This window comes from Hyla sarda, chromosome 3 (genome assembly GCF_029499605.1).
Source record: "Hyla sarda isolate aHylSar1 chromosome 3, aHylSar1.hap1, whole genome shotgun sequence".
In the NCBI taxonomy this organism is placed as follows: domain Eukaryota; kingdom Metazoa; phylum Chordata; class Amphibia; order Anura; family Hylidae; genus Hyla; species Hyla sarda.
The window spans coordinates 24,930,209-24,955,455 of NC_079191.1; the positions used below are offsets into that span (position 1 = coordinate 24,930,209).

At 45.5% G+C, this 25,247-nt stretch overlaps 2 protein-coding genes and 1 pseudogene across 5 annotated transcripts in view; 2 read left to right on the top strand and 1 right to left on the bottom strand.

Moving 5' to 3' along the window:
- LOC130361201 (aminopeptidase NAALADL1-like) overlaps window positions 1–12,088 on the top strand; it is an 81,440-nt gene extending 69,352 nt beyond the window's left edge. For 3 of the 4 annotated variants that reach the window (XM_056563915.1, XM_056563914.1, XM_056563913.1), the window contains 3 exons: window positions 6,372–6,459; window positions 7,705–7,797; window positions 11,651–12,088. In XM_056563915.1, the coding sequence (XP_056419890.1) occupies window positions 6,372–6,459; window positions 7,705–7,797; window positions 11,651–11,834 (365 nt within the window). In that variant the 3' untranslated portion in view covers window positions 11,835–12,088. Of the gene's footprint in view, window positions 1–6,061; window positions 6,133–6,371; window positions 6,460–7,704; window positions 7,798–11,650 lie in introns of those variants that run through there. The other variant, XR_008890905.1, reaches the window with a different exon arrangement.
- Window positions 12,089–22,045: 9,957 nt separating this feature from the next.
- Window positions 22,046–22,128, bottom strand: LOC130363223 (U2 spliceosomal RNA; annotated as a pseudogene).
- Window positions 22,129–23,053: 925 nt separating this feature from the next.
- Window positions 23,054–25,247, top strand: part of CLIC5 (chloride intracellular channel 5) — a 184,344-nt gene continuing 182,150 nt past the window's right edge. Inside the window, exon 1 of the mRNA XM_056563922.1 lies at window positions 23,054–23,869. Coding sequence (XP_056419897.1) covers window positions 23,387–23,869 — 483 coding nt within the window. The 5' untranslated portion in view covers window positions 23,054–23,386. The remainder of the gene's footprint in view (window positions 23,870–25,247) is intronic.

The window sequence follows — 25,247 nt, forward strand, 5'->3', positions numbered from 1 at the left end:
CACATCTAAACTCCTGCAGCCTCAAGTCAAGTCCTGCAGCCAGAAGTCAAGTGTAAAGTAAGCTAAAGTCACAGTCCTGTCAGTCAAGTCAAGTCTTCTGACAAGGGGTTAATACCATCTGCCCCTAGGGCAACAACATCTGCCCAGCACCACACGCCCCGCTGCCATTACCTAGTCAGAAATAGTACGGGACTTTGTTTATGAAAAGTGTTTTACTCATGGCGCTTGTGAAATAGAGGGGGAGATGAAGAAAAGACTGTCACTTGTTTTTGAAGAAAACCCTGATGTCGTGAACATCATGTGCAAAATTCGCACTGAAGTAATATTACGTCCCAAGATGTCTGGCGCCATCCCTGAAAGGGTTAATCTGTTGGAAGAAAAGCGAGCAAAAGGATCCCATCATGGCCAGCGTCCTGCCCTTGCGCGTGGAAGCCACATCGTAGTTCTTAGTCCCAAGTGGAACATGGAAGGTCTGCCCCTTGTTGCCAGGGGGGTGGAAGAAGAGGACGCACTGCTGAGTCACTTCCAGCCGGTGGCCATTTTGCTGAAGACCGGTATAAGAAGCGAAGCAGAGCTCGACCTCTTCAGTCACACGGGAGAGTCACCCCAGCCGCGGCGCACATGTTCCAGGAGTAAGCGGACCGTCTCCAGAAGATCTCCATCGGGGCCGAGGAGGCCTGCTATAATGTCTGCTGCTGGAGGATGACAGAGAATGGCCTGCAACCCCGGCGGAAGGTACGCCAAAGTCTTCAAGAGAGCCTCCTGGGCGGAGATCTACATGGAGGAGTTGGAAATGAGTACCCCGGCCGAGTCCGCGTTTTCTACGCCTCCATCTACCCCCAGTCCAGAGCCAGTTCCCCAGGTCCGGCAGCCCCCAGCACATCTGCAGTCACCACCGCTACCCAAGTGGTTATTTGGCGATGAGCCAGCACTAGTACAATTCATGAAGGACCATCTCCTACCCCTGCCAGGGAAGACCCGTCCTCCCGTCCCACCAGCTCAGGTCAAGAAGGCCAAACCTGAGGCCGAAGTGGCTGCCATAATGAAGAGTTAAGGGAGCAGAGGAGAAGGGAGTATGGCCACAAAGTTATACCGTATGAAATACATCAAGTTCAGCAACAGGACACCAAGAGCCTGGAGGCCTTATATATCAGGAGGCTAGAACAACCCCGAGAGGGGAAGCCACCCCTAGAACGGCAAAGAGTTACAGTCGTCAAGTTTGACAGAGTGAGGGGGTATGGCACGTTAGTGGACTGCCACCACGGGGGTACTATTTTGGTCAACAGGAGAGAGGTGAAGAGAGATTATCTCCCTCCACCTCTACACTCCCTAGAGAGGGGGAGATTGTGGAATACACACCTGTACAGAGCCTGCGAGGGGAATGGGCAGCAGCCGGCACCAGGCCCAAGAACCTACCCAAATCCCCTTTGCCTATTTCCCCTCTGAAGATTGGGATTCAGATCCATTCTGGGGAAGGTCGTCCAAGGAGAATGGTATCCTGAGACACCTGCTATGGACCCCGAGTATTTGCGTCAAGGGTCCACTACCGATGTGCCCAGGCCTACTCTTGTGGTCGAGGAGGTTTGGCCTAACCAACGGGCACCAACTAAAGTGCCTCGGCCTACTCCTGCTGAGGAATAGGTTTGGCCGGCCCAACAGGCACCTACACGTGATCCCCCAGTGGCACAAGCTGCTGCTGTTCAAGTGGTGGTCACCGTGAGCCTGACCATCACTGAATCCAGGTTGTCCCGTGTCATGGGACACTCATGTCAGCCCCATTGAGGGGGCACAGTCTCGTGGCCCTAGGTACATGTCCCAGCCTAGGAAGCAAGATGACCGTCGAGGTTAGGATGGAAAGTTGCCAGGCCACAGAATTTGAAGAATTATTACTGTTAAGTCGTGAGACTGACTGAATACAGAATGAGTACAGAAATCATTGTTGTTTTTGGTTTTGCAACATTTGAGAAAAGTGCCTGACGAACTTGTCAAGACGTTTACCTGTAACCGCATGCGTAAATGTTCCTGCCCACCTTTTTAGCCTTGAACCTATACTGAGAACTCCAAAATGTACCTGAACTGTAGAGCAGTGCAATGAAAGTCTGTTATATCATCAAAGTAATATATTTTTATATGATTTTTGCACAAGTAAAAATGTATGTTGGTATACTGTAATAAAATGTGTATAATGTGTTTGTACAGAACTGGTTAATGTGTACAGTGTCCTTGTTCATGCCATCCAAGGACAACTCCCAGCAAGGTACAAAGATTAACTCATGAATAAAAGTTAAGTACCACACATAGTCCAGTGTAGTCAGTACACTATTATTACTTTAGTCTAATCCAATGCCAATGATTAGATAGGACTGTAGCCTTGTATATCTGTATATGTTCCAATCCATCCATGACTATAATGAGTATGTCTGATGTTTTCTCCTGTCCCAGTGTGCAGGATACTTTACTGGCCAGAAGGTATTCCTGATAGCTTCACAACACACATGTAGAGACAGAGTTAACCACATGTAAATGTAACATGATGTTTGGAGTCTACGTATGGAGTTCTGGGAGGAAGTGTGTCAAGCCAAGGGACACCAGTAGTCAAGGCATTATGTAGATAGCCTCAGGCAGCCCAATACGAAATGTCTCGTAAAGCTGTTATGTATATAGTTATCGGAGAGTGTCGAGAAGGAGATTACAAGATCAAAAATATCCACCCACATTTAGAATGGACTCATTCTGTATGGACTCATTGCTATTTCCCAGACCTGGAAAGGACATTGTGCAAAGATGCCCCAGGAACTGTCATTGGCCCCAGTGGGCACTTCGGTCCTCTGCCCTCCAGGACTGGGCGTTGAGGGCGACTGTAATTTAGAGGGGGAGTTTGTGGTGGCCCAGTATGGGATGGTGTTTCCCCGTACCTTTCCTGCACTGTCAGGCAGTGTCCCTCAGTGTCCCCCTGCAGTTGTTTCCCCCATGTAAATATGTTGTGCATTATATTATGTGTTGTATCTTCAATAAATGTACCATGTGATTGTTACCCAGGAGGCATTAGTGACCAGCTGACCACAAAGGTGACCTATGTGTTGTCTCCCCCATATAAAGCCTGGGTGGAGCTAGCTTCTCTCTATCTTGTTCCTGAGGTCCAATGCAGTCAAGTCATCTTAATGTGTGTGTGTCCAGAACATTGGAGGCCTTAAGTCAAGTCCTGCAGCCTCAAGTCAAGTGCAAAGTAAGCTAAAGTCACAGTCCTGTCAGTCAAGTCAAGTTTTCTGTCTATCTAGCGTGGCCTGCACTAAATTCTCCTGTCTACTACAAGTCCTAGCAAGCCTGCGAGGTCTCTGTGTCACTAGTCACCTCCTTGGGATTCTGGCTGTACTGTATAGACTGTATCACCTGTCTACCCTCAGTAAAGCTACCGTTGTCCATAACTTGGCGTCGGTGTCTTCATTGTCCCCGTGCTTAGGGAGTTGTAGTTTTGGGCTTGCTGTAGAGCCATAGGCTGTGTCAAGGAATGCTGAGAGTTGTAGTTATTGATACAGCCTATTGCTCTGCAGCAAGGCTAAAACTACAACTCCCAGCATGTTGCACCATAACCTATGCTACTATATAGTGCAACATACTGAAAGTTGTAGTTTTGGGTCACCAGCATAGCCACAGACTGTGTCAAAGAATGTTGGGAGTTGTAGTTGCTAACTACAACACCCAGCATGTCCTGATACAACCTATGGCTATACTGGTGACCCAAAACTACTGTTGCACTAACCTATAATTTAACGAGTACCTGTCACCAAACTAAACATTCAATATATTGTTCCTCGTGTCATTATAAGACACTTTGTTATTTACTTGCTGTTGAAATTCTCAACCTTTATATGTTTTAAATGTGATTTAAAAAACGTCCACTAGGTGGCTCTGTTCTGTCCTCTTCCACAAGTCAGTTAGTTTGGTCTCCTTCTGGACTTGCAGAAGTCCAAACTCAGGAAGTGTGTTGGGCATGGCGAGTCACAGCTCTCACGGGCTTCAGTGACATCGTGCCTGCTGGGGAACGCCCACTTTCTCCTGCCGGAAGCTCCGACAATGGGAGCATGGGGAAAGGTATGATACACAGCTTTTTAGAGCTTGGAAATTTTTTTTTTTTAAGGGCAGGAGGGGCACTAGGAATAGTTAGGGAATATAATCTGAGTTAGTTTACAAAATATGGTTTGATGACCGGTACTCTTTAAACATTTACAGCAGGTTTGGCTGCCCCACACATACACACAGTATACATATAGACACAATATACCTACACACATTATACACACACACATTATACCTACACACATATTATACACACGCACACACACATTATACCTACACACATATTATACACACGCACACACACATTATACCTACACACATATTATACACACACACACTCACACATTATACCTACACACATATCATACACACACACATTATACCTACACACATATCATACACACACACACACATTATACCTGCACACATATCATACACACACACACTCACACATTATACCTACACACATATTATACACACGCACACACACATTATACCTACACACATATTATACACACGCACACACACATTATACCTATACACATATCATACAAACACACACACTCATTATACCTACACACACATCCCCCTGTCTTTGGACTTGTCCTCCTCACCTGCATCCACGATCCGCCCGTGCCAGCACAGAGTTGGGGGGTTAGGGGGCTGGCAGTTACTGGGGGGGTTAGAGGGGTGGAATGGTTGGGGGCAGCCATGGCGCCATGCAGCCGGCCAGCCCCACAGTCACTGACTGCTGTGCGCCAACGCAGCTTTGTGAGGGCTGCACAGTGCACGTAGCGCACAGCGCTCCAGTCTGACGTGCCGTGGCGCGCAAAAAGTGATTTTTCAAATAATAAACCCCCAAAAAAAAGGTTCATTTTCCACCCACTCAGCTCTGTAGTATCCGTGCCTGTAGCTTGCTAGGCCCTATTATAGCGACGGGCCTGGCTGGTGTTGCCCCTGTGGGCAGCAGCACCTAAACAAAAGATGCTGCTAAGCGGGCCCCCCTAGCAACACCACTGCGGGGGCCTCTGATACGCCACTGGTCTGGGATCTCATTCATTTAGTGGTCTGGTCTCGGGTCTAAATGATTGTGATCTAGTCTGAGATCTGATTAATATAGGGGCCTGGTCTTGGATCTGATTCATTTAGGGATCTAGTCTGGGGTCTAAATACATATTAGGTTGTGGTTTGGGTTTGAATTAACGTTTGGGTCTGGTCATGAGTAAATTTTGTGGGGTTTAAATACATTTTGGGTCTTAAAGGGGTCCTCCACCATAAGGTGACTTTAGTATGTACCTGGCAGACAGTAATGGACAGGCTTAGGAAGGATCTGCGCTTGTCTTGGGGCTAAATGGCTATGTTGTGAGATTACCATAACACTGTGGCTAGCTTTTTGTGAACTGGCATTTCCTGTTTGACCTTTCTTTGTTTGCCTACAAATCCCATAATTCCATTTTCCTCCCTCCCACACATCAGCCACCCCACTTATTGACACATAAATTAGCTGCATCCATTCAAAAGACCTGTGGTTTTCAATCAGGGTGCCTACAGCTGTTGCATTAGTTGCAGATTGATCTTTGACCAAGCACCAAGCGATCCCTCCACCCATTGAAGCAGACAGGCTCCCTTTCATCAGCTGACTAGTGATGTCAGGTCTCGGCCACATTGCAACCTGGGAAAAATCTGAGACAAAATCTGAGTCATTTTATATGCTGTTAAAAATAAATATTGGAGTGAAAATCACATAAGAATTGTGAGAAAACCGTCACACACAGGTACAGACACTATATTATGAACTACACTAACTTTACAGCCCCTGTAGCAGTCAAATAAAAAAATTCCTGGAATACCCCTTTAAGCGAATTTATATAAAAGAGCAATAGATTTTTTTATAAATATATTAGTGCCTATAACTATTTATTATGTTATTCCTAAACCAAGGGCAGAGTTGTTGACTTGTACTTGGTTTATTATATTTCTACAGGACTTGGCAGGAAGAGTTATCCTTATCTTATCCTTCACATAGAGCTGGTAGATGTTTGTGAACATAAGAAGGTCCTTCTAAAAGTTTTCTACAGCTATGCCTTTTCACGAGTCTTTACTGTTTGTCTATCCCAGTGTTTCCGAACCAATGCGCCTCCAGCTGTTGCAAAACTACAGCTCCCAGCATGCTTTGACAGCCTTTGGCTGTCCGGGCATGCTGGGAGTTGTAGTTTTGCATAATCACTATGACTACACGACTAATAGCTCCTTGAAGATTTCAAAATGACCCACTGTACTATTGTGTTTCACAGAGCCGTTAAAATTGGCGATCGATCGTTTCAAGGCTGCCGCTGAGTCCTTGGAAGAGTCCATTAAAAATCTAGCGGACGCAGATAAGACGTAAGCATCATATCGATGAAATGCTCTTCTGTATATACCATTGTCCAGGACAAGCCATCATTGTGTATTCTTGGAAAACCTCAGAAAGATTAAATTCTGAAAGAGCCACATTCCATCATTCTATTTGTGCGTTGCCGATAATGGCCACTAGGAGCACTGTGGAAATATACAGTATAGAAGAATTAATGGGGTTGTCTGGATCATAAACAGTGAATGGGGCCAAATCCTTAGACCCCAGCATGAGTGTTTGATCTGTTGGAGGGGGGAGGGGGGGGGGGGGGGGGCTGACCAGCAGTCACCAAAATGAAGGGGACATATCCATTGCCGTACACACGAATATGGTTGGGTCTGGTACAGTAACTCAGTAACACCAAAAAAGAAAGAGAGTGCACACACACACCGAATAAAGTTTAAACAAAATAATCAATCTTTATTGAAACATACAATATACTTAAAAACATAGAATAGAATAGATGAAATGTAAAAAAAGGCACCAGGGCACAAACAGGCGGTAGTTAAAGGACAGTTAAAGGACAGTAGAATGACTAGACTATCATTAACATAGGGATATTTCCCCAAAAAAAGATGTACAATAAGGTGCATGATAAGTCAGATGTGCAACTAAACTGCAACAGCAAAGACAATAGATAATACAGGGTGCCAGACCTTACCTACCCAAACCCAACGATCATTTCTCTTCACACAAGGCTTCCTCAGGGGGCACTCCCTGAGGAAGCATTGTGTGAAGAGAAACGACTTGTATGGTGCCCCCATTAGTATACAATATGGTAATGATGCCATCCCTACTAATGCCACAATTGTGCCCCCCCCCATACAGTAATAATGCCCCCTGTGGCCCCCATACACTAAAAATGCTCCATAGTTTCCTGGATGAATGGGCCAGCTCTTTCTTTTGGCCTATCCCCGGACAGCCGCAATAATGTCATCTCATCGCACCGACCACTGCGGGATTGCATCGCGCCATCTCATAGGCTGTAAATGGTGGAACAAGGAGCTGCTTTGCCATCACCTGAGAGCACATCTGTGTCTGGAGGATGCCGTTGCGTTCTCAAGATCTGGCGGACCATGCCAAAAATCTGGTGCTAGTGTTGCCCTTGGCTACAAACAAACTGAGGATAGGTGGAAGAAAGCAAAAGTGGACTTGTGAACTGGTTACTGTACATGTGGCCCATTGTATTGACCCGAGGCCGCTCACTCACTTACCTTTTCTCTCTGTACTTTCAGGCCATTGAAGATACGGAGGATAAATGACCAACTTATGCTTTTGGATAGATCCTTCCTAAATGACTTTGCTTTTCCAGGCAGACTATACTTCAGGTACAGCCATGACTTCCGATACATTGAAACCTGGTCAAAGGGGTTTCCACATCTGAGAAAGTTATCCCCTATCCAGCAGAGCTGACCATAGGGGGTCCAACCACTGGGGTCCATTCTAACAAGAGACTGATTTCGAAATTTTTCAGATCGTGACCCCCCCCCCCGGTGATCAGCTAGTTATCTCTTTAATACCACGTTGCCTTCTGGTTGGGTTTACCTTGACTTAGTTAAAGGAGTACTGTAGTGAAATAAAGCTTATCCCCTATCCAAAGTATAGGAAATAAGTCATAGATCACAGAGGGGGGCAGATGTCAACCGCTGGGACCCCCACAATCTCCTGCATGGCACCCCAGCAGTCCGTGCTGACCCCCGCAGGAAGCGGTGGCTAAAATGCCACCTCCACGTATTCCATTGAGATACATGGAGGAGGCATGTCGGCCCAGCCTTCCTGCGGGGGCCGCACACCCCCTTTCTGTTAACTGATGGGTAGCAGTGTGGGAGATCGCGTGGTCCCCCTTTAGATTGGGGGTACGTTTTATTTCACTGGAGTACTCCTTTAAGTTCACATTGCCTTTTGCATGAGAACATCATGAGTCCAGATTGGTATCACCAGGCTTTTTTGGTTTGGTCCACCATGACTATTGAGCCCAAAATGCTTGTTGATGTCTTGCTGGTATACCATGATTTATGTTGCTCCAGTTTTGGGGAGCCAATTCAGAATTTTTCTTCTGCTGGATGCCATGGCTACAGTCTGAGAATATAACAATTCCACTAGGGCTTCAAATCAACTGGTGCCGGAAAGTTATACAGATTTGTAAATTGCTTCGATTTAAAAATCGTAATCCTTCCAGTACTTAACAGCTGCTGTTTGCAACGCAGAAAGTTGTGTAGTTCTTTCCTCTCTGACCACAGTGCTCTCTGCTGACACCTCTGTCCATGTCAGGAACTGTCCAGAGCAGGACCAAATCCCTAGAGCAAACCTATCCTGCTCCAGACAGTTCCTGACACAGACAGAGGTGGCAGCAGAGAGCACTGTGGTCAGACTGGAAACAACTACATAACTTCCTACTACTTCCTGTAGTATACAGCAGCTGATAAGTACTGGAAGAATTACGTTTTTAATATAGAAGTAATTTACAAATCTGTATACCTTTGTTTCCTCCAGAGTACCCCTTTAATGATTTTACACAATGTACTGTACTTTATAGTTAAATGTAAAGAAATATAGGACATGTATAATTTGTGTAAAAACAGGAGAAAACCACAAAAGTCCAGTATGTAACATTTCTATAAAGTAAAGTCCTTTGTCTGCTTGAAGGGACATGAGCAGAAGGTTAACAAAAATCCAACTGGACTGGCTCCCCAATTTGTGCCCTTTGCTGTGGATTAGACCATCTGCAGTGTACCAGTACATTCGGTTTTTGTTTTTGGCCGGGAGAAAGAACTGGCTGTCAGTGCTAAATGTAAATGATGTGCCGTTAACCTTTTCTATGCTGATCTTGTTTAATACTGTGTTTCGGACCAAACTGCTAATGCATGGATGGTGCAGAGTTTGCATTAAAGGGGTACTCCGGTGAAAGAAATATATATTTTTTTCGAAATCAACTGATGCCAGAAAGTTAAACAGATTTGTAAATGACTTCTATTAAAAAATCTTTACCCTTCCAGTACTTTTTAGCAGCTGTATGCTACAGAGAAAATTATTTTCTTTTTGAATTTCTTTTTTGTCTTGTCCACAGTGCTCTCTGCTGACACCTGCTGTCCATTTTAGGAACTGTCCAGAGCAGGAGAAAATCCCCATAGCAAACATATGCTGCCCTGGACAGTTCCTAAAATGGACAGAGGTGTCAGCAGAGAGCACTGTGGTCAGACAGAAAGGAAATTCAAAAAGAAAAGAACTTCCTGTGGATCATATCACCAGCTAATAAGTACTGGAAGGATTAAGATTTTTTAATAGAAGTAATTTACAAATCTCAATATAATATACAAAGCTGCTCGGCACCACTCTAGTGTATGACACCGGACTAAGTGGATATGAGTGCGGTTCCTTGAAACTGCTGGAGGCTCCTAGTGGCGGTGCTGCACATATGAGAAAGCTCATGTAACTTGCATCACAAAGAAAGTGGAAAAAATGGAGCACTCACCGAAGTCCTGTGCAGTAACTTCTTTATTCACATGAAGACATGTGACGGACCGTTTGCGCGCCGGAGCGCTTCGTCAGACCGGGGAGATCAGGTCTGACGAAGCGCTCCGGTGCGCAAACGGTCCGTCACCGAGACGATCTCTCCCCCCCGCGTCCGTCCACCTGTCCTCCCTGCTGTTTTACCCTATGTCTTCATGTGAATAAAGAAGTTACTGCACAGGACTCCGGTGAGTGCTCCATTTTTTCCACTTTCTTTGTGATTCTTTGTGATGTAATTTACAAATCTGTTTAACTTTCTGGCACCAGTTGATTTATAAAAAAAAGTTTTCCATGGGAGTACCCCTTTAATGCCCACAAACCTATGCTGCTCTGGACAGTTCCTGACACGGACAGAGGTGTCAGCAGAGAGCAGTCTGGACAAGACCAAAAAGAAATTAAAAAAGAAAAGAATTTCCTCTGTAGTATACAGCTGCTGCTAATAAGTACTGGAAGGGTCAAGATTTTTTAATAGAAGTCACTTACAAATATGTTCAACTTTCTGGCACCAGTTGTTTTCCACCGGAGTACCCCTTTAACAACACACACACACAACACACACACACACTTCCTAAAATGGCTCAAACCAGTAGGTTAAAGGGGTATTCCATTTATTTTTATTTTTTTAACTTCTAAGTACCGTGCCCTTGATGCAAAGTTATGTAGTTAGAACATTTTCTTGCTTTACCTCTCAGGGGTGGATTGTCCAATTTTTTGTATTTCCATTGTCCCCCCTAGGTTCAGCATTCCTCTGCAGTATGGATTATTGTTGTCTCAAGCCTTTCCTGGGATCTTGAAAACAGGGCTGATTTTTTTTTTCTCCCCAAAAAACAGCACCACGCCTGTGCTCAGGTTGCCTTTGGAATTACAACTTGTCTCCATTCACTTCAATGGAACCCAGCTGCAATACCACACACAACCTAAGGACAAGAGTGGCGCTGTTTTTTTTTTATTTCTATTTTATTTTTTATTTTTTTAAAGAAATCAGCCTTATTTATTTATTTATTTTTTTATACTGGATAACCTCTTTGAGCATATGTTCACATGGAAGAATTTCCGAGCGAAATTCTGTAGGAATGTTACGCCCGGAAATTCTGCTGCAGCAGAGTCCCATTGATTTCAATCGGGATTCTGCTGCACTGTGCGCATGACTGGTATCAGCATTATCCAGTGTTTCCCAAGCAGGGTGCCTCCAGCTGTGGCAAAACTACAACTCCCAGCATGCCCGGACAGCCAAAGGCTGTCCGGGCATGCTGGGAGTTGCAGTTTTGCCACAGCTGGAGGCACCCTGCTTGGGAAACACTCTTATGGCAGATTGGGTGTAATTTATTTATTTTTTATTTTTTTGGGGGGAGAAAAATGACTGAATTTAAACAAGTGAAAGGGTCTGAAGACTTTCCTAATACATTGTACCACATAGAACTGTAAATAACAGTGTAAAGGAAGAGCGGTGCAGTTGCCCATAGCAACCACTCAGCTCGCTTCTTTCATTTTTTCAGAGGCCTTTTTAAAAATGAAAGTAGCGATCTGATTGGTTGCTATGGGCAACTACACCACTCTTTTTGATTATCAGGACTCACAAGTCCTGATAATATACTGTAATAAACATGGATCCAGATCGAATGTTTTTATATATTAAATCTCTACATGTTTGCGTTTCGTTTCCTTGTGTAGCCATGTTCTCTGGGCCACCCGCAGTTCCTCCGTGGCAACCTTCCCGGGTCTTGCGGATGCCTATCAGACGGCCGTCGAAAGCGACCTCAGACAGCACTGGGATCTTGTCCACCGGCAGCTAACCGTCGCCATCCAGGCCGTGGACAATGCTGCGTCCACACTAGAGACAGTCACCAAAATATAAGCCGACAAAAGCCAAAATACCACAGAAGACCACCCCCCCCCCCCCGACTGATAAAGGGGCAGGAACCAAGGCACTCGTGCCTTTTCACTTTCTAACCAGGAATAGCGCCACACATTCGGTAGTGGCTGCACTTGGTACTGCACCTTGTCAAATTTTGTTCTCCTGTAAAACTATTATCATGAATTTATTATACAAATCTTTGGAAAACACCCACATCAATGAATGCCTGGATAATAAAGGAATGGATCTGTGATAACGACATCAATTATATGATTTCTTCTTCTTCTCACTGACCGTACATACTGCAACAAATCCTACCGCACATAGCCGCAGTGTAAAGTATGAGGGACAGACAAATAATAAAAGACAACTGCAGAACCTTATGAAAACCTGTGTAGAGGAAGGTTGGTGCAGTTGTCCATGGCAACCAATCAGATTGCTTCTTTCATTTTTTCACAGATCTCTTTAAAAATTAAAGAAGGGATCTGAATGGTTGCCATAGGCCACTCTGCCTCTGCACAGGTTTAGAGAAATCTGCATCTAAACCATTGTTTTTCAAACAGTGTGCCTCCAGCTGTTGCAAAACTACAAATCCCAGCATGTCCGGGCAACCAAAGGCATGCTGGGAGTTGTAGTTTTTCAACAGCTGGAGACAACTTGTTTGGAAAACACTGATCTACGTGTATTTTCTGTTTATTTTGCATTACTGATTGGTAGCCACTAGATGGTGCACTAACACATCCTAAATTGTAATGAACGTTTACAACACTTTTTTACTCTACTTCATTAAAGGACATCTGCGGCCTAAATACAATTATCCCCTATCCACAGGATAGGGCATAAGTGTCTGATCGCGGAGGGTCCGAACGCTGGGTCCCCCAGCAATCTCCTGACTCTGCCGCGGCCCTCCCGTGCAGGAGGCGTGCTGGCCGCAGCGTGATGCCACGGCCGACACACCTCCTCCATGTATCTTTGTGGGAGAGGCAGGGAGGCAGCGTTTGTGCATCCCCCCCCCCCATAGAGCTGTATGTGGAGGGGGTGTACTTGCGACCTCAGTGAGGTTGTCGCTACGCGCATTAGCCGCAGCACAGCGCAGCAATGTCAGGGCCCATTCGGGAGATCGCGGCGGTCGGACCCCGTTATCAAACACTTATCCCCCCTGTGGATAGGGGATAAGTGTATTTAGGCTGCAGATGTCCTTTAAATGGGAATATCTGTCCATATATCATATTAGGGAATATGGATTTACCATAGGTAGGCCCACTGCTCAGGATAATCAGCACACATCTTTCACACATTAAAGAGGTATTCCAGGATTTTTTTTTATTTGACTATGCTACAGGGGCTCTAAAGTTAGTTTAGTTCATAATCAAGTGTCTTTACCTGTGTGTGACGGTTTTCTCACAATTCTTCTGTGATTTTCACCCCAATATTTATTTTTACCAGCATACAACATGACTGTTGTCTCAGATTTTTCCCAGCTTGCAATGCGGCCGAGACCTGACATCACTAGTCAGCTGATGGGTGCAGGGATCAATCTGCAACTAATGAAACAGCTGGAGGCACCCTGATGGAAAACCCCACTCATTTGAATGGATGCAGCTCATTTATGTTTCAATGGGTGGAGGGATCGCTTGGTGGGAGAGATATCAATCTGCAACTAATGCAACAGCTGTAGGCACCCTGATTGAAAACCACAGGTCTTTTGAATGGATGCAGCTCATTTATGTTTCAATGGGTGGGGTGGCTGATGTGTGGGAGGGAGGAAAATGGAATTGTGGGATTTGTAGTCAAAAAGAGAAAAGTCAAACAGGAAATACAAGTTCACAAACAGTTAGCCACAGTGTTATGGTAATCTCACAACATAGTCATTTAGCCCCAAGACAAGCGTAGATCCTTCCTAAGCATGTCCATTACTGTCTGCCAGGTACATACTAAAGTCACCTTATGCTGGAGAACCCCTTTAAGCTCATAGCTAAGGGGTGTAACGATAGCTACAGTACAACATATGTACATGCATCAGGGGAATTCACGAGGGCAGGGGGTTGGTAGTGGTGGGGGGAGGATCAAGTGCCATGGCATAATGTGCAAAGGCCGCCTCCCTCACTCCCTCACCTATGTTCCATCAGGTTGCTCTGAGACGTCACTATCTTTGAGGGCATCCATGAGGAGATCCCAAGATGTTGGTCTGTCGCTCGACTAGGCCAGCACAGAGAATACCCGTACCTTAGTCCTTACATTGCAATAGAACCCATCGGTGCTGCCATTGTCCCTTATGCTACCCCTTGCTGTGGTAATATGCCTGTTGTGGGATGGCCTAGATGAGTTGCAGCTTTATGGCCCTGTGCTGATTTGTTGTAGCTGGAAACAAACTCCCACTGAACGTGTAAGAGCTGCAAGTACACTTGTTTCTTTCCTTGCCAAGACCAGACTAACATATAGTTGTTGCCCCCCCCCCCTGTGCCCCCATAGAGTTGTTGGCCCCCTCTGTGCCCCCCTAGAGTTGTAGGCACCCTCTATGCCCCCATAGAGTTGAAGGCCCCCTCTGTGCCCCCATATAGTTGATGGCCCTCTCTGTGCCCCCATATAGTTGAAGGTCCCCTCTGTGCCCCCATATAGTTGAAGGCCCCCTCTGTGCCCCCATATAGTTGAAGGCCCTCTCTGTGCCCCCATATAGTTGAAGGCCCCCTCTGTGCCCCCATATTGTTGAAGGCCCCCTCTGTGCCCCCATATAGTTGAAGGCCCTCTCTGTGCCCCCATATAGTTGAAGGCCCTCTCTGTGCCCCCATATAGTTGAAGGCCCCCTCTGTCCCCCCATATAGTTGAAGGTCCTCTCTGTGCCCCCATATAGTTGAAGGCCCCCTCTGTCCCCCCATATAGTTGAAGGTCCTCTCTGTCCCCCCATATAGTTGAAGGTCCTCTCTGTGCCCCCATATAGTGGAAGGCCCCCTCTGTGCCTCCATATAGTTGAAGGCCCCCTCTATGCCTTCATATAGTTGTAGGACTCACACTTCCCCCATAGAGTTGTAGGCCCCCTCTGTGCCCCCATATAGTTGTAGGACTCACACTTTCCCCATATAGTTATAGACCCCCTCTGTGCCCCCATATAGTTGTAGGACTCACACTTTCCCCCATATAGTGGTAGGCTCCCATACTACCCTGCTTTGGTGCTCCACTCCTCCTCTGGTCCAGGAATCTACGGCTATGGCCCATAGATAGCAGTAGGTCCCAGTCTGGAGAAGCAGTTGAGCACTGAAGCTTACGTGGTACTTACTGTCCACAGCTAACCAGTGCCCACACTCTTCCTCTGATGCCCTTCTTGCTCCACTCCTAGGGGCAGCAACATCAGTTAGTACCAGCAGCCATTGCTCTTTTCTCTGTGCCACCCTCTGCAGCATTGGCCCCTGCCGCTTTAGAAGCAGTGACCAGTGGCTGCGGCCAACATTATGGATTTTTTTTCTTTGTACTCCTAGATTGGGAACCGCTGCTCTGGAGTATACAGCAGCTGATAAGTACTGGAAGGATTAAGATTTTTGAATAGAAGTAATTTACAAATCTGTTTAACATTTTCTTTATCCGGAGTACTTCTTCCAAGAGACTTACTTTTTGTTGGATATAAAGCAGTCTGTGAAACCCTAGGGCAGTGGTCTCCAACCTGCGGACCTCCAGATGTTGCAAAACTACAACTCCCAGCATGCCCGGACAGCCGTTGGCTGTCCGGGCATGCTGGGAGTTGTAGTTTTGCAACATCTGGAGGTCCGCAGGTTGAAGACCACTGCCCTAGGGGAATCTTGTTCTGCGGAACCAGAACTATTAACCTGTTGACTTACGCCCTGGAGACCGAAAACATAATACAAGGGCAATTACCAACATTAACATCATAACAGGGGTCATAAATAGCATTACTGGCTGCTATCGCCTCTATTTTCTCATCATGGTGATAATGGGCTTGGCGGAGCGACAGTGCCCAAGGTCCGGATCTTGCACGTCAGGGCAGACTATACAGGGGCTGTTAATACCAACCTGCGTTCCGGGACAATAGTAATAATTAAACTCCATAAATGTCAACTCAAAGTTCAGACAAGTCCTGGAACTAGATAAGAGCCGATAATAATCAGCCAGGGCTTCTACGGTGCTTGTGTACAGCAATAGTTTTTTTTGCGGATTTTCCGCTGCGTATTTGAAAGTGGGCGGGCTCTTCTCGGCTGGCCGAAGCAGATTTTTCGCGGTGGAATTTACGTTGCGGAAAGTCCGCCGCAGTCCTTACTGACTTCAACGGGGCTTGCGGCGGATTTTCCGTAGGGTAAATTCCACCGTGGAAAATCTGCTGCGAACAGCCGAGAAGAGCCCGCCCACTTTCAAATACGCTGCGGAAAACCTGCAAAAAAAAAAAAATCCGCTCGTGTGAACGTACCCTTAGGCTATGTTTACAGGCCAGAATGTCTGCCTGGAATATCTCCGAGCTTGACATTCCGAAACTTTATAGAAATAGACAGCAATGCATTTCCAAACTAATTCAGAGGCTGGAATCGGAATTTTCTGCAGATTTTTCCGCCGCAGAAATTTGCGGTGCGGACACATAGAAAACAATTCCGCTGTGTGAAGATTTATCAAAACCTGTGCAGAGGAAAAGTTACTGAGTTGCCCATAGCAACCAATCAGATCGCTTCTTTCATTTTGCAGAGGCCTTTTCAAAAATGAAAGCAGCGATCTGATTGGTTGCTAGGGGCAGCACAGTAACTTTTCCTCTGGACAGGTTTTGATAAATCTCCTCCATGGCCTTAGTGTTGTAGTCTAGGAATATTCTTAAATTCTATTAAGGCCAGTAAGAAAACTATGAGCAATTATGGAATAATTAGCTATTGATCGAAAAAAATAGTTATCTACGTCTATTCGATAATCCCCTCTGCTGCCGTATCTCAGCCCGACCCTATTACCCTAAAATAAACATCTATTTTTATCAAACTTTATGGTAGATTATAGCAAACACTAATAGAAAATCTAATTTAGCGACAAAAAATAGAAAAAATAACTAGAATGTAATTTTTTTTTTTTACTATAAGCCTTGAAATTCAGAAAAAAACTAAATATTAGATTAGATTTCCTAATATTGGGGGAGATTTATTAGAACCTGTCCAGAGGAAAAGTTGCCCAGTTGCCCATAGCAACCAATCAGATCGCTTCTTTCATTTTTGAAAAGGCCTGTGAAAAATGAAAGTAGTGATCTGATTGGTTGCTATGGGCAACTCAGCAACTCTAGGCCTGTGAAAAATGAATGAAGCGATCTGATTGGTTGCTATGGGCAACTCAGCAACTTTAGGCCTGTGAAAAATGAAAGAAGCGATCTGATTGGTTGCTATGGGCAACTCAGCAACTCTAGGCCTGTGAAAAATGAATGAAGCGATCTGATTGGTTGCTATGGGCAACTCAGCAACTTTAGGCCTGTGAAAAATGAAAGAAGCGATCTGATTGGTTGCTATGGGCAACTCAGCAACTTTAGGCCTGTGAAAAATGAAAGAAGCGATCTGATTGGTTGCTATGGGCAACTCAGCAACTTTAGGCCTGTGAGAAATGAAAGCAGCGATCTGATTGGTTGCTATGGGCAACTCAGCAACTTTAGGCCTGTGAAAAATGAAAGAAGCGATCTGATTGGCTGCTAGGGGCAACTCAGCAACTTTTCCTCTGGACAGGTTTTGATAAAATCTCCCCCCATTTGTATTCTATATTAGACAGTGTAAGAAGGTGTCAGATTTATCACAGTGTATCTGGCTAGTTGGCTTTAACAGTACCAGAACCTTGCGCCCGAAATCTGGCGTAATATTGGTGCACATTGTAGCATCATAAAGGGGTACTCCACTGGCCAGCGTTCGGAACTAAATGTTCGTGACGCCACGGCCACGTCCCCTCAATGCAAGTCTATGGGAGGGGGCGCGCCCCCTCCCATAGACTTGCATTGAGGGGGCATGGCCGTGATGTCATGAATGGCGTGGCCAACCCCCGCAGCGCGAAAACAGGCCAGTGGAGTACCCCTTTAAGACACACTTCTTTTGTCAAATGCCACTGGAGAAGCCTCTAAAACACATAGGAGAGATTTACTAAGCTGCCGCCTCATTTTTGAAATGTGACAGATTTTACACAATAGGGTTCTTTTTTCGCAAAAATGTGTGACTTTTCAAAAAAAACATTTGCCACTCATGCCAAGGGGGCAGGAAAGGGGGGCAGTTTCACCCACCTCTTCTGATTACAGATCTTCCATAGACAATAATGTCGGTGGTGTCTAATTGTATTGGTAATAGAAAAAACGACTGCACCCTAAATGCATGTCATGCAGAACAGTTTAGTCTCCGTTTGGAGGTGGCATGACATATACATGTTAACCCCTTATAGACTGCATTGCCATTTTAACTATAAACATGGCTCAAGTACAGATAGGATACATGCCCTGCAGGCATGCCTAAAACAAATAGGCCACAATATTCCTAGTCCTGTCTACAGTCAATATACAACTGCCTAGCCCAGCCCCATGTGACCCTGCCTGCCAATGGGAACCCCTAAAGTCTCCCCTATATAGTGTAGTGGGGGAGGAGTTACCCTGAGTTTAGTCTAGTGTAAACTGAGCTACAGTGTGGTTCAGGTGTGCTGTGTGTCGTGTGCTCTGAGGAGAGGCCTAGCTCAAATCTAATCTCCCTGGTCATCCTGCAAGGATTACTCGCACCGTGGAAGTTCATGTCCCTGTGGAGAAGGCTTCCGTACCTTGACAGGACCCTACCTACCAGGATTCATCTTTCTTTCTCAAGTCAGTATTAATCTGTTTGGTGCGAGCACCACAAGTCCCAGCAAGGCAACAGGGCTCCCAAGGGGTTACACTGCACTCTCTCACCTAAACTATGTGTATTACCATCTGCACCCAGCTCAGTAAAGACAGTTTTCCGTAACCTGATGTTGGTGTGTTAATTTACTCCCCTTGTCCGGCCCAGAAGAGAAGCTGTCCCCAAATCTCGGACCGTGTATAGGATAACGGTGCCCTGGCGTCACGTAGTGATCAGGTATTCTTACTAACACCAGTGGCTACCACACATGTGCAAAAGCTCCAAAGAAGCAAAAAGCAAGAGTCTGCCTATAATGCACAATCTTAAAGGGCCAGTGACTAGTGACCAAATACAGCAAAATTCCAAAATGACAAAAAAAAAACAAAAAAAAACAACACAAGTCTCAAAATGTAAGCAACATTTCAAAATACTTGTACTGTACTGATCTGCCTCAAGAATAGTACCATTTACAGTCGCTTTCTGAAACCCTGGCCACAGAAGTCATTTTCCTGGGCTTTGTGTAAGGGGAACAGCTTCATTGAAAAGGATGTTGTGGGCTCACAGAGGGGCATAGGGTTGCACTACTTAAAGGGGTATTCCAGGAAAAAACTTTTTTTTTCAACTGGCTCCAGAAAGTTAAACAGATTTGTAAATTACTTCTAGTAAAAAATCTTAATCCTTTCAATAATTATCAGCTGCTGAAGTTGAGTTGTTTTCTGTCTGGCAACAGTGCTCTCTGCTGACATCTCTGCTTGTCTCGGGAACTGCACAGAGTAGAAGAGGTTTGCTATGGGGATTTGCTTCTAAACTTGGCGGTTCCCGAGACAGGGGTCATCAGAGAGCACTTAGACCGAAACAAATAACTCAACTTCAGCAGCTCATAAGTACTGAAAGGATTAAGATTTTTTAATAGAAGTAATTTACAAATCTGTTTAACTTTCTGGAGCCAGTTGAGATATATATATATATATATATATATATATATATATATATATATATATAAAAGTTTTTTTCCTGGATAACCCCTTTAGGCTATGTGACACATCAGGGACTACTACCTTCAACCTATCAACCCCTTTTTTTTGGTGTCACAAATAAGTCATAGCAAGCAATATTTTAGAACCAGTGTTTTTTTCCCCTCAGCGCTGGTTGCATGGCAGCATTTATGTTCTCAGGGGCTGTTGGCCACTGGTTTTGGAAGTGCTGCTGCCACTGTGTTAGGTGTTGGCATTTTTCACTTTACTGTCCCTTTTTGGTGTGCATTTTTTTTATATCAACTGGTGCCAGAAAAATAAATAGGTTTGTAAATTACTTCTATTTAAAAATCTTAATCCTTCCAGTACTTATCAGCTGCTGTATGCTCCACAGGAAGTTCTTTTCTTTTTTAATTTCCTTCCTGTCTGACCACAGTGCTCTCTGCTGACACCTCTGTCCATGTCAGGAACTGTCCAGAGTAGGAGCAAATCCCCCTGTTCTAGACAGTTCCTGACATGGACAGAGGTGTCAGCAAAGAGCACTGTGGTCAGACAGAAAAGAAATTCAAAAAGAAAAGAACTTCATGTGGAGCATACAGCAGCTGATAAGTACTGGAAGGGTTAAGATTTTTTAATACTAGTTGATTTTTTGTCACTAGTTGATTTAAAAAAAAAAAAAAATATATATATATATATATATATATTTTCCAGTGGAGTACCCCTTTAAGACTTTGCAGCAGCAAGAGAGTTTGCCATGGAAGTGGTGAGGCCTGAGCAAAAATGAACCCTAGGAGAGACAGACACCCCAAATATTACACATGCCAAAAGTAGAACTGGTTGGTTTTTGGATACCAGGCCCTTGTGAGAGGTGGAAACCCAGAGACTGAGTGGACTGAAGATGGAAGCCATCTAAGAATCAAATCCAAGCGCTGGTTGAGTCTCAAAATAGGAGAGGGGTTCCTTTCTCTGAGTATTGAGACCTCTGGGCAGAGGTTCCACAAGTGTGGTAGGTACAATTTTGTAGTGAGAGTGTACCAGACCATGTGGTGTTCTCCGCAATAAATTGTTTGCTCCAGAATTGTAGACTGAGAAGAAGAACTAGGCTGTCCTAGAGGTCCCCATGTGCATTAGAGGTGTTTCGGCTGAACCCAACTCACCATTGAATGAACTGTAACAAGTAGCAACATGAAATATCCTGCACTCACCGCTGGATATAGGACTCAATGCTCCTAAATGGATGAGCCGGAGGACCAGGTCTGCAGGTCTGCACGTCCTTGTACCTCCGGAGACTCATTGATATTGTTGTGTACCTACCGCGCTTCTGCACGCCATTCCCACTTACTAGCCGGCTTTGATCGTTTATCTATTGGTGCCATCCTAAGCTCTTCTACAGTCATCATGGAATGAGTATGGGTGTGGTGCCCCACGAGGTGTGAAGGTGAGGTGTATGGGGCAGATGTTATAGCCCAGGGGCAGATGGTATTAACCCCTAAATGTTCGTGACGCCAGGGTGTGGTTTTCCTAAGTAATCACCCGAAGGTAGCTCCGCTATCCCAAGGTTAGGCAGAGCAATAATAGTCCATGACCAGGTTAGGGTTAACAGTATTTTTTATTTATTTTTTGTTATTAAGAGCCGAGGCAAGTGCTCTCTATCACCCAAAGTGCAAGAAAAAGCGCAAACTTGTTACACTAGAAAAAGTGCACAAAGGATGCGGTCTATCGCTAAGCCCTTCTCCAACAGGAGAGAGGCCCTCCCAACAAACCTACCCTTCACCTCCGGGCCAAAAGGCACCTGCAAGGATCCAGGTTCGATGCCCCTTTTCGCCGAAGCTACTAAGGGGCAGCAAATGCTCCTGGCTTCAACCTAGGCGTTAACCAAGGTATCTGCCGAGGAGCCGTATACTGATGGCATCTTGACCGAAGCCAAGATGCCCAGGGGTTGCAGGGAGGTGAGGAACCTAATGGCCACACACACCTCCCCTAGACCGCCAGGAGGGACACCCAGAAGGGCTACCGCATCCTGACAATCCTGTGTACAAAAACAGACACATAAACGTGGCACAGTGACATACAAAAAAAAATTATAACTAAGTGGACGAGTGCAGATATACAGCCTGGTCATCCGGCTGGATCTATAAAAATTTCCCTGATCCTAGCCAGAAGGTCAGGATACCAAGGGTGAGTGCCAAATGTGAAGAGTAATGGTGCAGTGCTTTCACTCAGTGAGTTATAACACCCAGTGAGTTTTGGCACCTCAGGGTCACCACTCCCCGAGGCACCGAAGTACCTCTACACCCCCAACCTCATGGCGAGACCCGGAGGAAACAGGTCACATCAGGGCAGTTGTCGAGCTGATTCCTCAAAACCAGCCCCGGAACGCCCTGGTACACCTGCCTCCTCCATGCAGCACCCATCCCCACCAGCCCCAGACCGGTGGGACTTCTCCACCAGTATGAAACTGATAAGAACAGATACTACACTTGATCTTAGCCAAAAGGGCCGAGAAGCGATAGGTTAGGGTTAAAGGTAGCTTTACTGAGGTAGACAGATGGTAATAGTCTTTACAGCTAGGCCAGGATCCCAGAGAGGTGGCCAGTAACCCAGAAGAACCTTGCAGCTTGCTGGGACTTGTGGTGACTTTGACAGACTTTAGGCTGACTATAATAGACTTGACTATAGACTTGACTTGACTGTAGGTAGTGACAGTTACATAGATGACTTGACTTACTGGCATGTGGCTGCAGGTTAGGCTTGAGGCCTCCAGATGTGCTGGACACTAGCTATGAGACATCTGGTCTTTACTGTGCCTCAGGATCTAAGAGTGTTGTAAGAGAGAGATTGTAATGGCTCCCCCTCTTATAAAGGGGGGCTGAGCCAGAAGCCCATAGGTCAAGCTGCAGGTCACCTGTTCAGCTGGTGCTCTCTGGGTAACAAACACAACAGGTGGACACATTATCATGTGACTATCTCAAAGGTCCTTAAAGGTCCTTTATACATAACTCACATAACACTATACATAATATATATTACTATGGGGAAGACACTGCATGGTAACCCCTAGGACACAGAGGGACTCAACCTGACAGGGCCTAAGTACTGGACGGGACTATATCCCATACTGGGACATCACATGGGGGTCTACCAAATCTCCACCAACAGATGATGTAGTGGGAAAGAGAGATACATTAAAGTTACATAAAAAAATATTTTCAAAATACTCTTTTGGATGTTTTTGTAAAGTCAAAGGTCTTGTATGTTAATCAGTTGTTGCTGTTTCCTACACGACAGTATATACTCTCTGTACTCATTTACTTCCTTTCTCGCTCCCTCGTCGGCAGTAATTGCAATCAGGGACCTTGTAATTCTTATATTCACATGCACATAGCAACTGATGCATCAGGGAGGCTTCGCTTGGCTCCGATAAGAGTGTATGAGTGCGTGTTTCTGTGTTGTACAGGCAGACTGTGCCCAGCTCCTAGGTATGCACTGCCGGCTGGCCCCTCCCTTGGGCATAGTTTATAGTCAATATAGTCAGCCCTTTCTTTGCACATTGATCTCTGTAGCTCAAGAGGTGGAGGAGAAGAGAGGGGGCACTTGTCAATGATCACTTAATATAACCAGATGCTTCTTGGGAAATCCGGCTTGTATTTTTGACCCTTATGCATTAACAGAATTAAGACCTGTGCTTCTAGTCAGCAAATTCCCTTCTCCAGCTGAAGACTGGGATCCATCCACATTCATAAGAGGTTATCTACTGCGAAAGTCCATCATGCAGGAGGCTGAACATCTGTATGAATCGACAATGCCCCAAAAGTGGATGCATGATGAGAGAATCTACTCCATCCCTAGTAGTCCGGACAGTATGGATCTGAGTCCTGAGCGTCCTCTAAGCAGCGCATCAACCAACCCATCTTCTCAAGCTGGTGGAGATGATACGTATGGAGTGGGAGTGAATGGCTCTGTGACCAAACACAATTTACACTTGATCATTGAAGAGAATTCCCTAAACCGCAGTTCATCCCTCTCTCCGTTGTCCACAACCCCGACATCTCCTTATGCTTCACCGTTTTCACCAACTAAAATGAACTCTTCATCAAACCCAACATCTCCAACCTCTCCAAGGGAGTACATCCCCCCCCAGGGTCTGTATACTCGAGTCTTGGATCCCACTGGGCAAATGAACAACAACAACCGAAATCTTGACGAAGTAGACAACGAGGAACAGGAAGCCGACATCTCTCTCTATGTCAAGGTAGATAATGTCTTACGTTGTAAAAGGCCATCTCGGGGGGCTTTGATGCCCTTTGAGATGAGTTGGGAGGCATTGTCTAGTTTAGTCTGTAGGAAGAAACAGGATGGCACCACTAGATATACACTCAATAACGATTATCAGGTGGGAATAGCATGTGGCAGCGCTGCAGGTACACAACAAAAACAATGAGTATAAGGAGGTGCTAGGACATAATGTAAGGATAGACCTTAGCGTAAACTGTATACTATAGAAAAATAGAATATCCTGCACTCACTGTGCTCAATACAGGACTCGAAGCTCCTTTACGGAGAAGCTGGGGGACCAGGACTGCAGACGTGCGTGGGCGCTCGGAGGCGACCGCGGTCGAAGTCACCTCTGAGCGCCCATGCACATCTGCAGTTCTAGTCTTCTGGCTTGTCCGATAAGGAGCTTCGAGTCCTGTATTGAGTGGTGAGTGCAGGATACTCTATTTTTCTATAGTATGCAATTATCTAGTTTAGTCCCTTGTTCTTACTCTCATGTCCGCGCCCGCCGGAGCTCTGTGATTTAAAGGGCCAGTACGCCCTTATTAGTGTCTTCACCTGTTCCTTCCCTATAAGTGTGTGCACCTCCCCCTGCCTGGTGTCGGATCTTTGTTGCCCTAGTGCCAGTCATCCCAGCAACCTGTTTGGACAAGTCGTGCCATGGGTAGCAGCACCTTAGACTCTGCTCCCTGGCACGGCTCACATCATCATCCATACAGGCCCAGGGGATCCACCACCTGCCATGACCATTACACCAAGGCAGGCAAAACAAGACAAGACATAACAGAGCTCCCAAAGATGGTCAAACAAAGCATCTTCAAGGCCATTGGTCTAGAGCAGTGTTTCTCAAGCGCGGTCCTCAATTACCCCTAACGGGTCATGTTTTCTAGATTTCCTTAGTCTTTTAAGGAAATCCAGAAAACATGACCAAGGACCGCGCTTGAGAAACACTGGTCTAGAGTGTTGAGGTCCATGATGGATGTAACTTTGACCTAATAGAAGGAGGCCTAAAGGGAATTGCCCCTCTCTTAGGTCACATACCCTTATAAGACAAAAGTTAAGGAGCTGCATATTGAATTCATTCTAGATGGCATCCTAAGCAATATTTTTTATTGTTCGTGTGTAAAATTAGGAAAATTGGCTTAGCTGACCAATTGGCCAAAGGCAAATCTCTTACTTTAGAACTTTACCCCCTCTTAATGTAAAATGATGGTTACATTAGTATCTATTTATTACCATGGATTTGGTATGTGTTAGGTTCAGATGTGTCCTTCCTTACCTTTTCCTCTTGACATATCCCAAGATGAGTGGCATGAGATGACAAGCTTAGAGAAAAAAAAAAAAAAAGGATTCCC